The sequence below is a fragment of the Panicum virgatum genome, chromosome 2K, assembly GCF_016808335.1.
Source record: "Panicum virgatum strain AP13 chromosome 2K, P.virgatum_v5, whole genome shotgun sequence".
Taxonomy (NCBI): domain Eukaryota; kingdom Viridiplantae; phylum Streptophyta; class Magnoliopsida; order Poales; family Poaceae; genus Panicum; species Panicum virgatum.
Window position 1 is genome coordinate 55,016,751 of NC_053137.1, and position 15,615 is coordinate 55,032,365.

General features: G+C 50.9%; 3 protein-coding genes across 3 annotated transcripts; 1 reads left to right on the forward strand and 2 right to left on the reverse strand.

Annotated features, from left to right (window-relative positions):
* Positions 1-5,789: 5,789 nt before the first annotated feature.
* On the reverse strand, positions 5,790-7,308 carry LOC120686376. The gene has a single exon (XM_039968578.1). It carries the CDS (start codon positions 7,033-7,035, stop codon positions 6,220-6,222), a length of 816 nt encoding a protein of 271 aa, XP_039824512.1. The 5' UTR covers positions 7,036-7,308; the 3' UTR covers positions 5,790-6,219.
* A 2,571-nt stretch (positions 7,309-9,879) lies between these two features.
* LOC120686433 lies at positions 9,880-15,585 on the forward strand. Its single transcript, XM_039968636.1, has 3 exons — positions 9,880-10,133; positions 14,977-15,084; positions 15,176-15,585. The coding sequence occupies exons 1-3, from the start codon at positions 10,071-10,073 to the stop codon at positions 15,395-15,397; spliced, it is 393 nt and encodes a 130-aa protein (XP_039824570.1). The 5' UTR covers positions 9,880-10,070; the 3' UTR covers positions 15,398-15,585.
* LOC120686423 (ankyrin-2-like) lies at positions 11,500-12,851 on the reverse strand. Its single transcript, XM_039968628.1, has 3 exons — positions 12,488-12,851; positions 12,211-12,408; positions 11,500-12,127 (listed from the first exon to the last, which is right to left on the reverse strand). The coding sequence occupies exons 1-3, from the start codon at positions 12,763-12,765 to the stop codon at positions 11,836-11,838; spliced, it is 768 nt and encodes a 255-aa protein (XP_039824562.1). The 5' UTR covers positions 12,766-12,851; the 3' UTR covers positions 11,500-11,835.
* Positions 15,586-15,615: the final 30 nt, after the last annotated feature.

A 15,615-nucleotide genomic window follows, 5' to 3' on the forward strand; every position in this document is an offset into this window, starting at 1 on the left:
CGGTTATTTTTTCTTGTGCTGTCTATATATACCCCCAAGGCCGGGTCATTTGATGGTGCTGGAGTTGCTGAAGCCTGCTACACTTGAAGAACACCTCTAACCACCTTAGAGCTTCATTGTACATCATATAGGCTTAAGCACACTTGTGAGAGTGCTTAGTTATTGATTAGGCTTAGTTCTTGAGAGAACTAGCTTGAGTGAAAGTCTTGATGCGGCAAGCATCTTGTGTATTCGTCGTGTGACCCTCCGACTTGGTGTGGAGAGGCAACGACACTTTGTGCGGGGAAGGAGACCCCTCTTGGTGAGAAGCTCCGATAGTGAAGACGGTGCCGTGGGTGACGCTTCGAGAGAGACGGTGGCGGTGGCCTTGTCTTGGTGACTTGGGGTCACTTAGCCTTTGCTTGCCGGGAGCCTTGGTGGCGAACGCAAGACGGCGATCAAGCGGAGAGACTCGGCATCACACTTGTTCGTGTTGGACAAGTGGTCGTGGACGTAGGGAGGGACTTGGTGTCCTAACCGAACCACGTTAAATCGTGTGTCTTGGTGTCTTCACGGGAGTTTGCATATTCTCTCCCTTATCTCTTTACTTACCGTATTACGTTTCCGCATTTACTCTATCTTGCGTGCCTTTACTTTCCTAGTTAGTTTGATTAGGATTGACTATAAGTTGTAAGTCTTTTAGGAGTAAGTAGATAGTAGCATAAATAAACCTTATTCATAACTAGCATGTGTAGGACGTGTTAGGTTTATCTCATGCAAATAGATTGAGCCCTAGGATAGAAAGCGATTAGCGACCCTATTCATCCCCTCCCCCTCTAGGGTCGGACACCCCGGTGATCCTTACACTCCTTCATGCGGAGGGGAGGCACCGGACTTCCACCGCGAGATCCAGATCGAGAGTAGACGGATGATGGGGGCAGACGCGAGACAACGACAATGTCGGGCGTGGAGGAGCAGAGCGGAGGAGCAGACTGCGGCGCACGGCACATGAGGAAGGCCGGAGGAGGCAGGGGATGGGGACCAAGGGGAGGCAGGGGATGGCAGGTCCGGCGGCAGACTCTTTTTTTTTTGTAAGCTCGGCGGCGGACTCCGTGCGAGACGAAGGAGGCCGTCCGTGCGGTGGGAGAGGAAGGTAGTTGAGGAAAGGAAATTATTGTTGTGCGGGTCCCACACATAGAACCGGGTATATGGTTCTTCCCATTGCGGAGCAGGTAGCAGGACGCGTCCTTTCGTGTGTGGAGCCCACCATCGAGTCGACCCCGGTTCCTATCCGTAGAAAAATATACAAGGTGGTGGCGTGGTGCCGGTAAGTGCAGCCCGCTGTTTTGGCAATCTGCTACGTCACGCCCCCGTTGGGAACGGGCAACCGAGTCGATCAAATTCAATGGGAGAGAGGGTAGGGGTGTGGGCCAACCGGTTCGAGTCACAGCCAAGGTTTTTTTTCCCGACCGGTTAACCCAAACCGCCGGCCACCGGTTGCGGTTTACCGGACCGGTTGGACCGGTAACCGGTGGAATCCGGTTGAAATCAAATCCAAATTCAAATAAATTCAAAAGCTCCCGTGCAACCGGTTCCGACCGGTTTACCGGCCGGTTTGACCGGTTTACCGGCCGGTTTTACCGGTTTACCGGTCGATTTGACCGGTTTGAATTCAAATCCAAATTCAAAAGCTTCCGTGCAACCGGTTTACCGGCCGGTTTGACCGGTTTACCGGCCGATTTGACTGGTGGGCCTTAATGGGCCGGCCCATTTTTTCTTTTTCTTTTTTGATTTAACTTCAAATCCCCGCAAACTATACTAAATGAACAAATTTTTGAAAAAATTTGACACCATTAGATTCGTCGCACCTTGAAGTATTTTTAGGAATTTTTTAGGTTTTTTTCCATTTTTTGGAATTCAAATTTAAAATTTGAATTTGGGCCGGTTTCTAACCGCCCGATACCGGAACCGGTCCGGGCCGGTAAGACCGGTAACCACGGTAACCGGACCGGTTCCGGCCGGTTTTTTTAACCCTGGTCACAGCTCACAAGCTACCCCCGTGCGCTCCCTGCCGCTCGCTCGCTGTCCTGTCCTATCCTGTGCCGCCTGTTCAGTGCGCCGAGGGAGCCGTTTGGAGCTTGGATCGCATCAACGGCCGCGCCGCGTGAATGGCACGGTCATTTTTTTCGCGAACGTGCCTTGGCACGTATTTCATTAAGAAGAAAGCAGTTTACAAACAGTTCTTGGAGCCGCCAAACAGGGCTTGACCGACCCAAGAGAACTAAGGATAAACGACAAAGAAATACTGAAAAAGGACTACAAACCCAACGCACAGCAACAAACGTCACATACAACAGAAGAAGAATGAAGAGGGAAGCCACAACCAGCTTAGCTACCCAACCGGCGACTCTAGAACTAAACCTGCACAAAGGAAACACCAACACCGAGGATGCCTTCCAAGCGGTGGCAAACCATCCACCCGACAGCAGTACAAGGCGGCAAAGCATCGGCCAGAGAAAGAGAAATGTGGCATAGCATCCACCCACATCAGATATGGCGGCAAAGCATCCGCCCAAGAGAAACGGTGGCAAAGCATCCACCTAACACGACATGAGCGGCGAAGCATCCACTCAGAGCAAGCACCAGTAGCATGACGGCGTCCAAGCATCCACCAGTGGCAAAGCATCCACCCAAGTACGACCCTGGCGGCAAAGCATCCGCCTAAACAACGATCTAGACGGCAAAGCATCCGTCCGAGAGCAACCACGATCCGCAAGACAGCAAAGCATCCGCCACGCAAAGCAACCAAGGCAACCTGAGTGATGGTGGGCAACATGAAACGAAGGCAGGTTCAGCAGCCGCCATCGCGACGCCGAGAACGACACCAGAGCAGGGGAGGGGGCCCCACTGCAGTTCGCAGGGGAGGTGTGCCACCATCGTGGCCACCAACACAGCAAACAAGCCAAGCGCCGCCATGCCGCAAGCCGCCGTCACGGCAGCAGCACCATCAGCCGTGGCCGTTGGCGCCGCTGCCACAGAGACCGAGCCGAGTGCCGAGCGCCGCCCCCCGCTGCAGAGGCCGCCGAGGGCGCCGCCGCCGCCACCACGCAGAACTCCACCGCGGAGGCCGCCACCCCAGGGGGGGCGCCGCGCCGCACGGCCCCGGGACTGCGTGCCTGCCAGAGCGCGGTGCAGGAGCGGCGCACGCGAGAGCAAGGCCCAGGGGCAGGCGACCACGGCACGGCCGGCAGCCGAGGGCTACCGCGCGACCGCGGGCGACGGCCAGACGCGCGGCACGCGCCAGCACCGGCCCGCACCCGCGCGGCGCCACCGCCGCGGGCAGCCCCACGCACGCGACGCCGACGGCTCGGCCAGGGGAGGGAGGGCGGCAAACGGGCAGATCCGGCCTGAGGGGGGTGGCGGATCCGGCGCCGGCGGCCGACGGAGAGGCGTCGACGAGCAGATCCAGATGTGGAGGTCTTGGAGAAGGAAGTGGGGGAGGAGAGAGAGGGAGGAGGAACGCGAGCTACGCCAACTTTGGCTCAGCCGCGGGCCGCCGCCGCCGCCCGGGCGGTCGCCGGTGGCGGCAGCGGCCACCGGAGGTGGCTCGCGGTGGGACGGCGAGCTTCGGCGTGGATCGCCCCCGAGTCGCCAGGAGGACGACGCGGGGGGAAGTTCAGGCTTGTGGGGCAAACAGTTGTCCCAATGTGTATTTGGTATGGCACGGTCATTTAGTCCCCGCATTTGATTTGTTTTGTTTGCGTCAGACCGTCAGAGCTGTCCTTCAGTTGCCGTTGCTTCTGCTTCCTGCTGTTCTACACTGCTACCGTATTCGCCTTGTCCATTTCGTCAAAGGGCCTGTAAACAGTTCATTTTGCAAAATAGTTTTGTAAAGGAATCTTGGTCATTTGAAATACTAAATGAAGTCTATTTGTAAAATTTTTTGCATAGATGGATTGTAAATCGCGAGACGAATCTAATGATGCTAATTAATCCATGATTAATTAATAATTAGCGGATGGTTACTGTAGCATCACTGTTGCAAATAATGGATTAAGTAGTTTCATTAGAATCGTCTCGCGATTTATAGCCCATTCATGCAAAAAGTTTTATAAATATACTTCATTTAGTATTTCAAATTAGCAAAATTTCTTTTCACTTTAATGTGTTTACGGCTTTTTTGCGTTTACATGTAAAGAACTAAACATGGCCTCGTTTGGGGTGTCAAGGTAGTACCGAGTTCTGACCGGGACCAGATGAGCAAAACGCGAGATTGAGAACGGTGAGACCGTGGAGAGACGAGAATCCTGGTGCCAAAGTGTGTTTATTTAACAGCGAGCCTCATGAGAGAAGGAACGGAAAAGAGAAGAAAAAAAAAAGAAAAGAAAAGAAGAGGGAATATTCAAAGGCTTTTCCTTTAAGCGAAAATTCCGAGACGTGAAGAGAGGAAAACTACCGAAGGCCCCGCAGCCCGCTGGCTCCTCCAAGGCGGGTCAGAGCTTTCAGCATCTTCCTCGGGCCGACGCTTTCCCGATTCTATATTCTCCCGTCTCCCAGTTCTCCTTTGCCGCGAACGACAGTAGCTCGGTTGGCTGGGTTCGCTCGGTGGAGTGCTCGCCGTCTGCGTTCGAGCGCCGCTCGACGTGGATTTCACATTTGGAAACAGTAGGTCTCTTAAATAATCTCAGATAGCCTCTCAACGCGTGGAGCCACAAAGGGACTGCGATGCGCCCATCGCCGGAGCCTCGATGACTCTAGTTTGTCTTGATATCTGTGTATAGTTGTAGGTCTGGTTGTATACATAAAGGGACTGCGATGCGCCCATCGCCGGAGCCTCAATGACTCTAGTTATCTCTCCAAAGACGTGTCTTGATATCTGTGTATAGTTGTAGGTCTGGTTGTATACTTGTGATGTGTGTGGTGTAGGTGTGTATCTATATGACTATATATGAACATATGCTACAGCTGTATCCAAATAGAGGCTTCAAAAAAAATTCTCGCTTTGCCACGGCCGGACACCACTTCCTCCACTCCCCGGATCGCCGGAGTCCCCGGAGTTAGTTATCTCCCCGGAGGCCGGAGTCCCTCACCCAGCCACGTCCGGCCAAATCCCGAACTGCCATTCTGCACGGCGCATCCAACCGGCTGGGGCGCATTGAAGGCGTCCACATCACCACCATTCGCCGCCCAACCGCAGCACCTCGGAATAAGAATGGATCTAGACATCCGAATTCTTAAAACAAATTTGATATTTTAAAATAGATATATTTAAAATTTTATGCTATTTTTTTATATTATCAAGCATATTATTACACATAAGAATAAAATTTTATATAAATTTTTTATGTATTATTTGCTCCCCACAATTAAAAAGGTGAAAAAAGATTCGAATCCGTATCCGATTCGTATTCGAATTTTTATATCTATTATTTGAGAATATATATGATAAATTTGAGGTTTAGTTTTTATGAATCTTTACAAAATCAATGTTAAATACAAGACTATGAATTTACATAATAAATTCTATATTTTATTTGTCTATAATAAAAAAAAATAACAAAAAATCTGACATTCGAATAAACATCCCAATCCATCCTTACCTCGTAAGGCTTCGGCACACCGAACGCGACGCAAACGCACGCACACCTAAAAGGGAGACCCTCTTGTCTCGTGGTTGGGTTCCAACGGCTCATCATCAATCAGATGCGGAGATGCTCCAGTTCGGCACCCGCGCCACCGTCTTCCCCTACCGAACAATCGCCGAACAACCCATGAGCAGATTAGGATTTGGTTTATGATCACTCGGCAGATTACGGAACAAAAGAACATGTCGGGATCACAGTTTTTTTTTTCACAACAGAAACAGATTACTGGTACTAGCACTGCACTAGAAGAAAGGTTGGTAAATGGTAAGACGTTGGGGGGCTAGCAGTTTGGAGATCTACGCGGGCTGGAAGGCGGCAGGATCTTGTGTCCCTGCCTGCACATTCCATCGTCGTCCTCCGGGCTGGCTGCCTGCCTCTGCCTGATTCTACAAAGAACACGGGATGAAATCAAAGCTACACGACATCAAACTAACAGGGGATGCAACGAAGAGTAATTCTAGGCTATCTGCTGCTGATGCTGATGCTTCCTCCTCTTCACCGCGACATCTGCACAGGGAAATGGGAAACCGTATGTACAGTTTCGGTACGGCCGAGGGGGCCGGGTCCGGTCAGGTAGCGGCGGTTGGTCTATGCTTCAGTTCTCCATGGCGTTCGCCGTGGCCGCCTCCTCGCCGGCGGCGGCGACGCTCTCGGAGGGCGCAGACTCGTCGGCGGCGTCCACGACGCAGCCGTCGCGGTGGCGGTCCCGGCAGAGCTCCTCGACGGCCAGGAGCCGGCGGCGGAGGTCGGCCATGTCGCGCTCCATCAGGAAGAGGCGCTCGCGGAGGGTCAGGTTCTCCTCCTCCAGCCTCGCGGCGCGCGCCTCCCCGTCCTCCTCCTCGTCGTCGTCGTCCTCGCCAAGGGCGGCCGGGGCAGGGAGCTGGACCATCTCGAAGCGGCTGAGGTCGTGGTCCAGGCGGCGCTCCACCTCGACGTGCTCCTCCGCGTCGCTCTCGCCGGAGCCGGATTCCTCCTCGCCGGCGGCCTCCCCGGCGTCGGCGCGGAGGCGGATGAGGCCCTTCATCGACCCGTACCCGTCCACGCCCCACGCCTCCTTGGCCATCTCCACCAGCACCTCCCGCGCCGGCGACAGCACCGGCGTCGGTAGCACCGCCGGCGTCACCGGGCACGGCGACACCAGCGACGCCACGCCGCCCGCCCGCTTCGCCCGGATCAGGAACGACGTCGTGTTGCGCGGGGCCGCCGCGCCGCCCCACCGGGCGCTGCCCGACGCCGCCGGCGGGGCATTGCGCTTCCAGGGCGTCCGCGCCGACCGCTTCCACGCCGGCCGCGCCGGCTTGAACCCCAGCACCGGAGGCTCCATCGCCGGCGGGGGAGCCGCCGGCGCCGCCCCCCACATCGGGTGGTGGTACGGCAGCGGCGCCGGCGGTCGCATCATCTGCTCATTCATGGTGTGGCAAGGAAGAACTAATCCTCCCAGATCCGAAACCCTAACACTAAATCACAACCCCAAACACCCCAAAAATCACACGATTAGCTTCGGTCCCTAATCGCGGGATCGGAACGTTTTCGTTTTAATCTCTTCAATCCCGCTCACCGTGTGTTTTAAGAGATTGTTTACGAATTCGTTTGATCCGATTTGGGGGAGGAGCAAGCGAAGGGAGGGAGGGAGGGAGGGAGGAAGAGGAGAGAGACGGCGTGGTCTAGGAAGGTGTGGCCGTGTGGGAGAGGAGGGGGTGGGCGGGTATATAAAGAGAGGTGGGCGGGTACGGACGGCTGGATCGGGGTAGTGGGGCACGGGCGGCTGAGATCGAGCCAGGAGGGTTCGAGCGGTTGCGTGTCGTGGATGGACAGCAGAGGCTGTGCCGCCTTCGGGTTGGGTGCGCAGCGAAGGAAGCGGCAAAAGGTGCACGGTTTGTTTCTCTTTTTCTGGGAATATCTTTCTCGACATCATTTGGATCTTTGTATTGGCAGCCAGGAGAGGTGATATAATTTTTCTCCATTTTATTTGGAACTTTGTTTTAGCTACAAGAGGAGGTCATCTAATTCTAATGCGGAACTTTGTTTAATTAGTGCAATTTGTTGTTTAATCCGTCATAATTTTGTTTTTCATATCACATGAGCAATTAAAAACTTCTATACTTCTATGAGATGATGTCATGCCAATGGACATGTTTGCCTTGTACGTTTTCACTTTTCATTAAATAAGGATGACATCCTTTGTAGACGTGTGTGTGTGTGTGTGTGTGTGTGTGTGTGTGTGTGTGTGTGTGTGTGTGTGTGTGTGTGTGTGTGTGTGTGTGTGTAATTTTGTAAAGAATAATTGATGCCTAAAAAGAGTTGAGAGTTGTTGACACTTCATAGCTTATAACTTGAAAAGAGCACAAACCTTCTTTTGACATCGTAATTACTGCAGCTGGCAATGCACATCTTTCATGCGCTACAGTTAATATACTAAGTTGTAACATGCAATATACAATGTCGTAGGCTTGTAGTAACCATAGCTCGTGAAATCTGATTAATTTATTTTTTGCAACAAGAGATATGCAATGGCAGTGCTAAAAAAAAGGAAAGCCAACCTTTTCAATAAACTCCCTCTTAGCCTGCTTCACTCTTCAATAGAATGTAGAATTTATCTATTTACTAAGGTAAAGAATACATCATGTTTGAAGCGTATTTCTACAGCCTTCCTTTCCTTTTGCGAAGGGAACAATCTAAAATCATGTAGAAGGAATCGTTGGGTTTCTAAGGAATTCTATTGAAGCTCAAGCTCTAAAAGAAACAGATTTATTATGAGGAAAAAAAAGTAAGAAAAATCATCAAGGTCATGCGCCGGGGAGTCAAATCAAAGAAAAGAAAAGAATGTCATCGGTTAGACGCCCTCGCATGGTCTCATTGGTCTCGCCACATCCTGTTTTGACTCCCGCCAAACATTTCGCTGCGTGCCTTACCGTTTCAGCCTTCCAGGTCTGCTTGCGCGTCGGCGGCTCGGCACGCCCACGGCGGCGCGACCTCGTCCCACCGCGGCCGGGGAAGCCAAGTAGCGGAGCGAACCGAGAAGGCAGCAAAGCCATCCCGCGTCAGCTAGAAAAAAAAAAGCCTAAACGACTCGGCCAGGCGGCCACCCCGCCCCGCCCCAGGGCTCACCGCTCTCTTCGACGCCACCGACGGGGCCGACCGGCCCCGCGCGCTCACGTGTCACGCAACGCGCACGGCCTCGTGGGCTTGGTGGCCCGCCACCGACCAGGCGCGAGCGCGCGCGGCTCCGATTCGATCCGCTGGCGTCCGTCGCGCGGGCGCGCGCCCACCGGTTGCTTCCGCCGCATCATGCCTGATGCTGTGGTTAACGGGCGCCTTCCGGGACTCCGCGGCCGCAAGGAAACGGCCGTGCCCGTCCGGCGCGAATCGTGATGGAATGGACGATGGATGATGTGATGGGGGCACTCGTCAGAGTCTCCCTCCCGTTGAGATTTGGACGGTAACCGCACGACTCCTATACATACATCTTGTGAAAGGTGGATAAGACATTCATCTTTAAAATCTATTTAGCCCAATAAATTGTTATAAAGATGCTCAACATTATGATAGAATTAACTCAACATTTTTCATAAATAGGTTCAACAATTGACTTCAAATTGTTGAAACTATAAAAATAAAACATTGAAATCGGAAACACACAATGTTGAAAATACTAAAATTGAATGTTGAACGGGGCGCTTCTTCTTTTTTCAAGTTGGAGCCTTCTTCTCCAGCGAGAAGGCCGCGGAGCGGCGCGAGGAAGCACGGCGGCGGGTGGTGGCGTGGGCGCAGCAGGGCGCGCAACAGCGGCAGGCGGCGCGCAGGCAGGAGAGGCAGCAGGCGACGGCGTGGCGCGGTGCAGGGGAGGCGGCGGCCGGCGGCGGGCAGCGGCGCGGCGCACGGCGGTGGGCGGTGTGGCGGCGGGCGAGCGCAGGCGGGGGCGCACTGCGCGAGGGCGAGCAGCGTGGAGGCGGCGGCGGGGGTGAGGAAGATTGGGGAAGAGAGAGAGGAAGTTAGGGTTTGAATGGAATTCAAGGACTCTAATTATTTGCACGAATCTCAAACACTGAAGTAGGAGGTAGAGAAGAGAAAAAAAACTTACGGAAGATGTATAGAATCCGCGGCACTATCCGGGCTGTTTGCTCGGGCAACCAACCACCAGCCCAGCTCACCAGACAACGTGGGCCCTTGCAATGTCCAAGCTGGGCTCTTACCCGATTGCAAGTATGGGAAGCCCAACGAGACCTCGGGCCGAATCCGCTCACGCATCATCATCGATCGGTCTTCCCCTCTCCCTCAACCTCACGAATCGCGGAGTGCCAGACTGCCAGCAGCCGATCCTGCCCGGGCAAATCCCCAACCGGTGCCCGGCAACACCAGCGAGCCGAGGAGGAGGAAGGGAAGAGCAAGGCGCGAATTCCACCCAGAAATCCAAGGTTTCCGGCAGAAAAAAACGAGCGAGTCTCGATGGCGGAGGGGTCGAAGCCGGACGTGCCGCTGTTCCAGCTCCTTACCGACCTTCTCCAGCAGGTACGCTACGCCTCCATGGCCGCCGATCTGCGTCAATCGACCCAGTTCCTCCATGTCCCCCGATTTGGGGAAAATTTTGTCTCGCGGCCGCGCTAATTTCGCCGATCCGGAGCATTACCGCGCTTCGTGTTCGTCAGTCTTGTTTCCCGGATCTCCACTAGACCTATGGATACTACTGTTAGTATCAATTTTCTGAGCATCCAAATTAGCCTCGGAACGTTGGAGTCGCGGTATGCCGGTATCTCATACCGCCGTATCGGCCCCTAGTAAAACTAATAAGTAGTTGTGGAGGGTAGGTGGCGCCTCTAATGTATAGCTGGAGAGTACTATGCTAGCTTGAACCTGTTGCTGGCATGCTCTTCCGGTTGATGATGGATTGCCCTGCTTCCCTGGTATTTTCCTTGATGGCCATCATCATATACCAGCATGCTTTAAATTGGGTTATCCGATTACTGCTTACGGTAAAGATCGGTAACCCAAGCTGAGTTTTGTGGCGATTTACATCTAAGGCACATGCCGTGCTGTGGTGAAGCTACCAAACTCCTTGTATGCAATTCCTGAGCAAGCATCTTTTCCTTTCAGCTTCTCACATGTGTGCGTTTCGTTTGTGTTGTCACAAGACAAAATTGGGATAGTCATAATTTTGTTTTTGTTGTGATGACAAAATTGGAACAATCAGAATCATCCTTTACTGTCTCCCTTGCGTCCACCAAAGGCCAGGTAGAGCCAGCTGAGTTGATTTTGTCAGTTTATGTATAAAGCCAGTCTGGCTGAAAACAACTAGGCTCACCTGCATTTTAGTTTTGCCAGATTACTCAGCACGGAGGCTAGCAATGTTCCTTTTCCTAGAAAAAAAAGGGAATATAGTTGGGGCCAGCAGAATTTGCTAGATTACTCAACACGGAGCACAGCTATGGTTTTTTTCTTTGAAAAATAAGGGAACATAGTTGGGGCACTTCACAACTTACTCTTCACACCATAGAGAACTATTTTGTGCTGAATAAAAATCGGACCCATTCTGGCACCATGCACAAAATAAAAGGAATCAAAACGTAGGCTAGTTAAATAATCCGTAACATGTAGTAGCATCAGCTTTTACCCCCCCACCCCGCGAGTTGATATTTTGTTTGCTGTGAATTGTGCTTCCTTTCATTTGCATAATGCATAGATATTTTGTTTGCTGTGAATTGTGCTTCCTTTCATTTGCATAAGGGAAAATTGGTCTCATAGCACTGGAAGATCGCGACTTCCGTAAAATACCACCGAAAGCTTGAGCCCCCGTAAAATACCACCGAAAGGTTGAAATGTGAACTGAAAGTAGCACTCTGTTAGATTTTAGCGTTAGCTCTGTTAATTTGGACAGAAATACCCCCAGACCGTTTTCTTACAATTCACCACATGAGAAACAAGCATAGGGCCTGATCTGACACCATTTCAACACAAGAAACTAGCACATGGCCTCATCTTACACCATTTGAACACAAGGTCGCTGTCTCACATGCATTAAATATAGTCTACCCACGAACACCATTGTTCCAGTTCAACACATGTAAATAGTATTAACTTACATCTAGCAGCCACATAGCAATGCCCTATAGTCTAATTTCAGCACAGCAATACATGGCTGTTTCAGGACAGCAATATAATACAGCAGACACAGCTTTTGCACTAAATACAGCACAGCAGCAGCCTTTTTCAAGGCTTAGCTTATGATGTGCCTCCTAGCAATTCCACCTGGTGATATGTGTAGTTGTGCAGCCATGCTTCTGGTTGTGGGCCCTGGACTCAATTGTGTCTCTGGAGGTTTTGTTGGAGTAGAAGTAGAAGCTGCCATCCTCCTTGTTATTGGTCTTGGACTAACTGGTGAGTGAGAGACCAAGGAAGTGGAGATGGTTGCTGGTGCTTCAGCCACTAAGGTGCTTGATGTGCCATCTTTTTTGGACTTTTGGGAAGGCTTCTTAGATGTTGATGTAGTAGCCTCTCCGTTCCTCTTCCTACACAGCAACAATTTACTCTAGTCATTATGCAGCCGTACAGAGAATTCATAGTAACAAAATTGAAGGGAGTTTCAGCTTACTTAGATTTGGCAGGAAGTGAAGGTGGTAATTCAGCATCAAGTTCAGAAGGGGGCTCAGTACATCCTTTCTCAATATGATCAAAGTAAGTAGATGTGCTTGCTGTTGCACCCTTCTTGGCTCCACCCTTTTTGGCTCCACCCTTCTTGGACTTTTTAGTAGCAGGCTGCTTTGAAGTTCCAGCCTCTCCTTTCCTTTTTCTACATGACAGCAATATAATCAGAACATTATGTAAGGCAAATGCAAGGGAAAAAATGGACAGCAAGAACTTCAACTCACTTTGATTTGGCAGCAAATGAAGGTGGTAATTCAACACCAAGTTCAGTAGGTGGCTCAAAGCATCCCTTCTCAATATGCCCAAACTGCAAGCATCTTTTACATTGGTATTGTCCCCTTTTCCCCGGCTCACCTCTAGCCTTGATCCTTTTCACTCTTGGTCTGCCCGCAGCCCTTTCTAGCTTTGGAGGCAACATCTCAAACCCAGGATCAACCACAGGCCATTGTGGCTGCCCGTATGCCCTTCTGAAATGGAGACAATCTGAAAACCAAAGACACATGATCAGCAATATGAAATTGAGAACAAAACATGAATGTAACAGATCTAATTTGTTCTGAAATAAATATGGACAGATCACATATCACATAATATACCATGAAAGTAGGGCAGCCACGAAGTTTCTTTGCATGAACTTTCCATTCACAAGTTGGATCTACACATCTTGCCCTGTACCTTACTTTGTCACTATGTTCCACAAATGTCTGAAACTCTCTTGTAATTGCATATTGCTTGATAACCAATTTGAATGCATCTTTGTCAACAAATATGGATCCTGCCTTAATTTCAGGGTTATCTCTGTCATATGTAGTATGTGCAACATATGCCTCTCCAACCATAGTGGCTTCATTACTTGGTACAGCATCTGGATCTTTACCTTGATATTCCTTCTGCACTCGGTTCTTCTCCACTGTCCTCTTTTCCTTTTGTTGCTGCTTAAAATATCTCCACTCTTCATCTGCTCCAATTGGATCATCTCCCTCGGGGTCAAAATCAGGCTCCATATAGTGCTCCTCCTCCTCTACTCTAGGAGGGCCAGCTGCTGTAACCCCAAGTTCTGGCTCATGTGCCCATTCTTGGCCCTCATATTCTGCAGCTAAAACTCTAGATGGGACATGTAGCAAATCCCTCATTGCTAACATGTACTTGCAGCTCATTCCCCATGACTTGCAACTCATTATCCGCCATTTGAGTCCCATTCACAGGAACATCAACATGCTCACATCTTTCAACAGTCATGATGAACTTCACAATTTTTTAAGCCCGCAACAAGGTTATAAGCTCTTGATCAGTAGCAAGTCGTGTTGTATCACCATTCTGATTTTGAAACCAAAAATTTGCCTCTTGGTAGCTAGCCCAACCAAAGTGTTTGTAAACATCTTTCTCCATGCCAATGATGGAGTACTCCTCTGAATCTACCCACCACTCCAAATTTTTGCCCTTTCGGTACACAACACGACCATCCTCAATAGTTGAGAAGGAGGTGACATCAATCACTAGTCTACAAGCATTGTTCTCATCGATCCTGAAATAGTAGCAGTGCATAAATTAACAACACTGCTAACACATCTGACTTATTTGTTGCAAATCTGGTACAATCATTACTGACTACTCCCAATCGCATACCACATTTGTCCAAAAGTGCATCTCTTTCAACTAATTTCACAATACATCTACATGCAGTAACAGATACAAGACGAGCTAGGGTTAAGAATCTTACTCTAGGGGAATCTGGAATGGATCCATATGTGGAAGCCGGGATGGATGCCAGGACGGACGGCGGAGGGTCGCGGGTCGGGGACGGGCGATGGCCAAGGCACCCGGCGGCCTGCGCTAGGGGGCCGGCCAAGGCACCCCACCGCCCTGCGCCTGGGGCCGGCCAAGGGAAGCCCGCCTGGAGGCCGGCGACCCTGGGAGCCGCTCGGTCCAGGGGGCTCCCGCCGGTGGGAGGGGCGGCGGCGCCGACAGCAGGGCCCGGAGGAACGTCGGCGCTTGCAGGGGGCCGGAGGGGCGTCGGCACTTGCAGGGGGCCGGAGGAGCGGCTGCGCTGGTGTACAGGAAGGAGCGGCCCGGAGGAGCTGCGGCGCTGGCAGGGGGCCGGAGGAGCGGCGGCGCTGGTGCACAGCGAGGAGCGGCCTGGAGGAGCGGCGGCGCTGGCGCACAGGGATGAGCGGATGGGGGCGGCTCTGTGTGCCTGTGTCGCGAGGAACGGGAGGAAAGGATAAGGCAGGCCCGAGCGCTTGTTTTCTTGTTGGTCATCACACAAGGGTAGAAGGGTCATTTCATATTCCTGTTTTGTGCTGAAACGAGCCAAATCAAAGTTTGCCGTGAGAAATTCTAACAGAATGCTAATTTCCGGTAACGGTAGCACCTTTCAGTGGTATTTTACGGGACGGTCATCTTTCAGTGGTATTTTACGGGTGTGGTGATCTTTCGATGGTACAGGACCGATTTTCCCTTTGCATAATGCATAAGAGTGCACTTTAGTATAGCAGTGCTTTCCATAGCATGTTGTATTGTTGTGCTGTTTTGTGACTACTGACATTTGGAAAAATGTTCATTCATTACCTTTCAAATTAGATCTTGGTTATGTGCAGCTATGGGAACTTCTATTTTTCTGTTCCATATTTCTGACTTATATGGTAACAAAGAAAGAAACACTTCTATTTGTTGGTTGATTATTGACAATAAGTATATGATTCAAAAAATGTAGGTAGAGTCAATGAGCAATCAGGAAGAAGTAGAGTTGCGTGCTAAGATCGAAGCATTGGGATTAGAAGTCACCAAGGTACCAGAGCAAGCACCTAAGCATCTTGATGAGGTAAACACAAATGCTCTAATCACGTTTAATTGTTCTCTGCATCATGAACCTTTATAAATTGTCTCTTCCGCTTCTGTTCGACCTTCTTTAGTTAGAAATAGCTGCAGAGCTGGACAAACTATCATCGCGGCTTGATAATGTCGACAAGATGATATCATCTGCCATGGCCTCAGATCCAGAGGTGAAATCTCTATTGAGCAGCACTGCTGATATCTGGATGCCGGTCATAACTGCGTCCGCCGATGAGAGACGAGGTTTTGCAGGGACGAGCAATGAAGGCAACCAAGATGAGAAGGATAATTCCAAGCAATAGCTGGCATAGCGGGCTGGATTTGTTTCATTTTATGGCTTTGTATCAACCTGATATATCTTCATTCAAACCAGTGTTCTCATCGGGGTCATGTATCAAAAGTTTTGACGAAATAAACACACGTTTGGCATGTACAATAATTCAATAATGAGTGCGGTGATCTAAATTGTGAACCCTCCGTTTGGCCTCAATGTAACACTAATTTGTTTTCAGTTGTCACT

Excerpts from the sequence above, each read along its gene's own strand:
- LOC120686433 (XM_039968636.1), top strand. The coding sequence starts at position 10,071 with ATGGCGGAGGGGTCGAAGCCGGACGTGCCGCTGTTCCAGCTCCTTACC. Across the intron at positions 10,134-14,976 it reads TTACCGACCTTCTCCAGCAG|GTAGAGTCAATGAGCAATCA; the intron begins GTACGCTACGCC and ends CAAAAAATGTAG. Across the intron at positions 15,085-15,175 it reads CACCTAAGCATCTTGATGAG|TTAGAAATAGCTGCAGAGCT; the intron begins GTAAACACAAAT and ends GACCTTCTTTAG.
- LOC120686376 (XM_039968578.1), bottom strand. The coding sequence starts at position 7,035 with ATGAATGAGCAGATGATGCGACCGCCGGCGCCGCTGCCGTACCACCAC.
- LOC120686423 (XM_039968628.1), bottom strand. The coding sequence starts at position 12,765 with ATGTGTCTTTGGTTTTCAGATTGTCTCCATTTCAGAAGGGCATACGGG. Across the intron at positions 12,409-12,487 it reads TCATTTGCTGCCAAATCAAA|AAAAAGGAAAGGAGAGGCTG; the intron begins GTGAGTTGAAGT and ends GCTGTCATGTAG. Across the intron at positions 12,128-12,210 it reads TCACTTCCTGCCAAATCTAA|GAAGAGGAACGGAGAGGCTA; the intron begins GTAAGCTGAAAC and ends GTTGCTGTGTAG.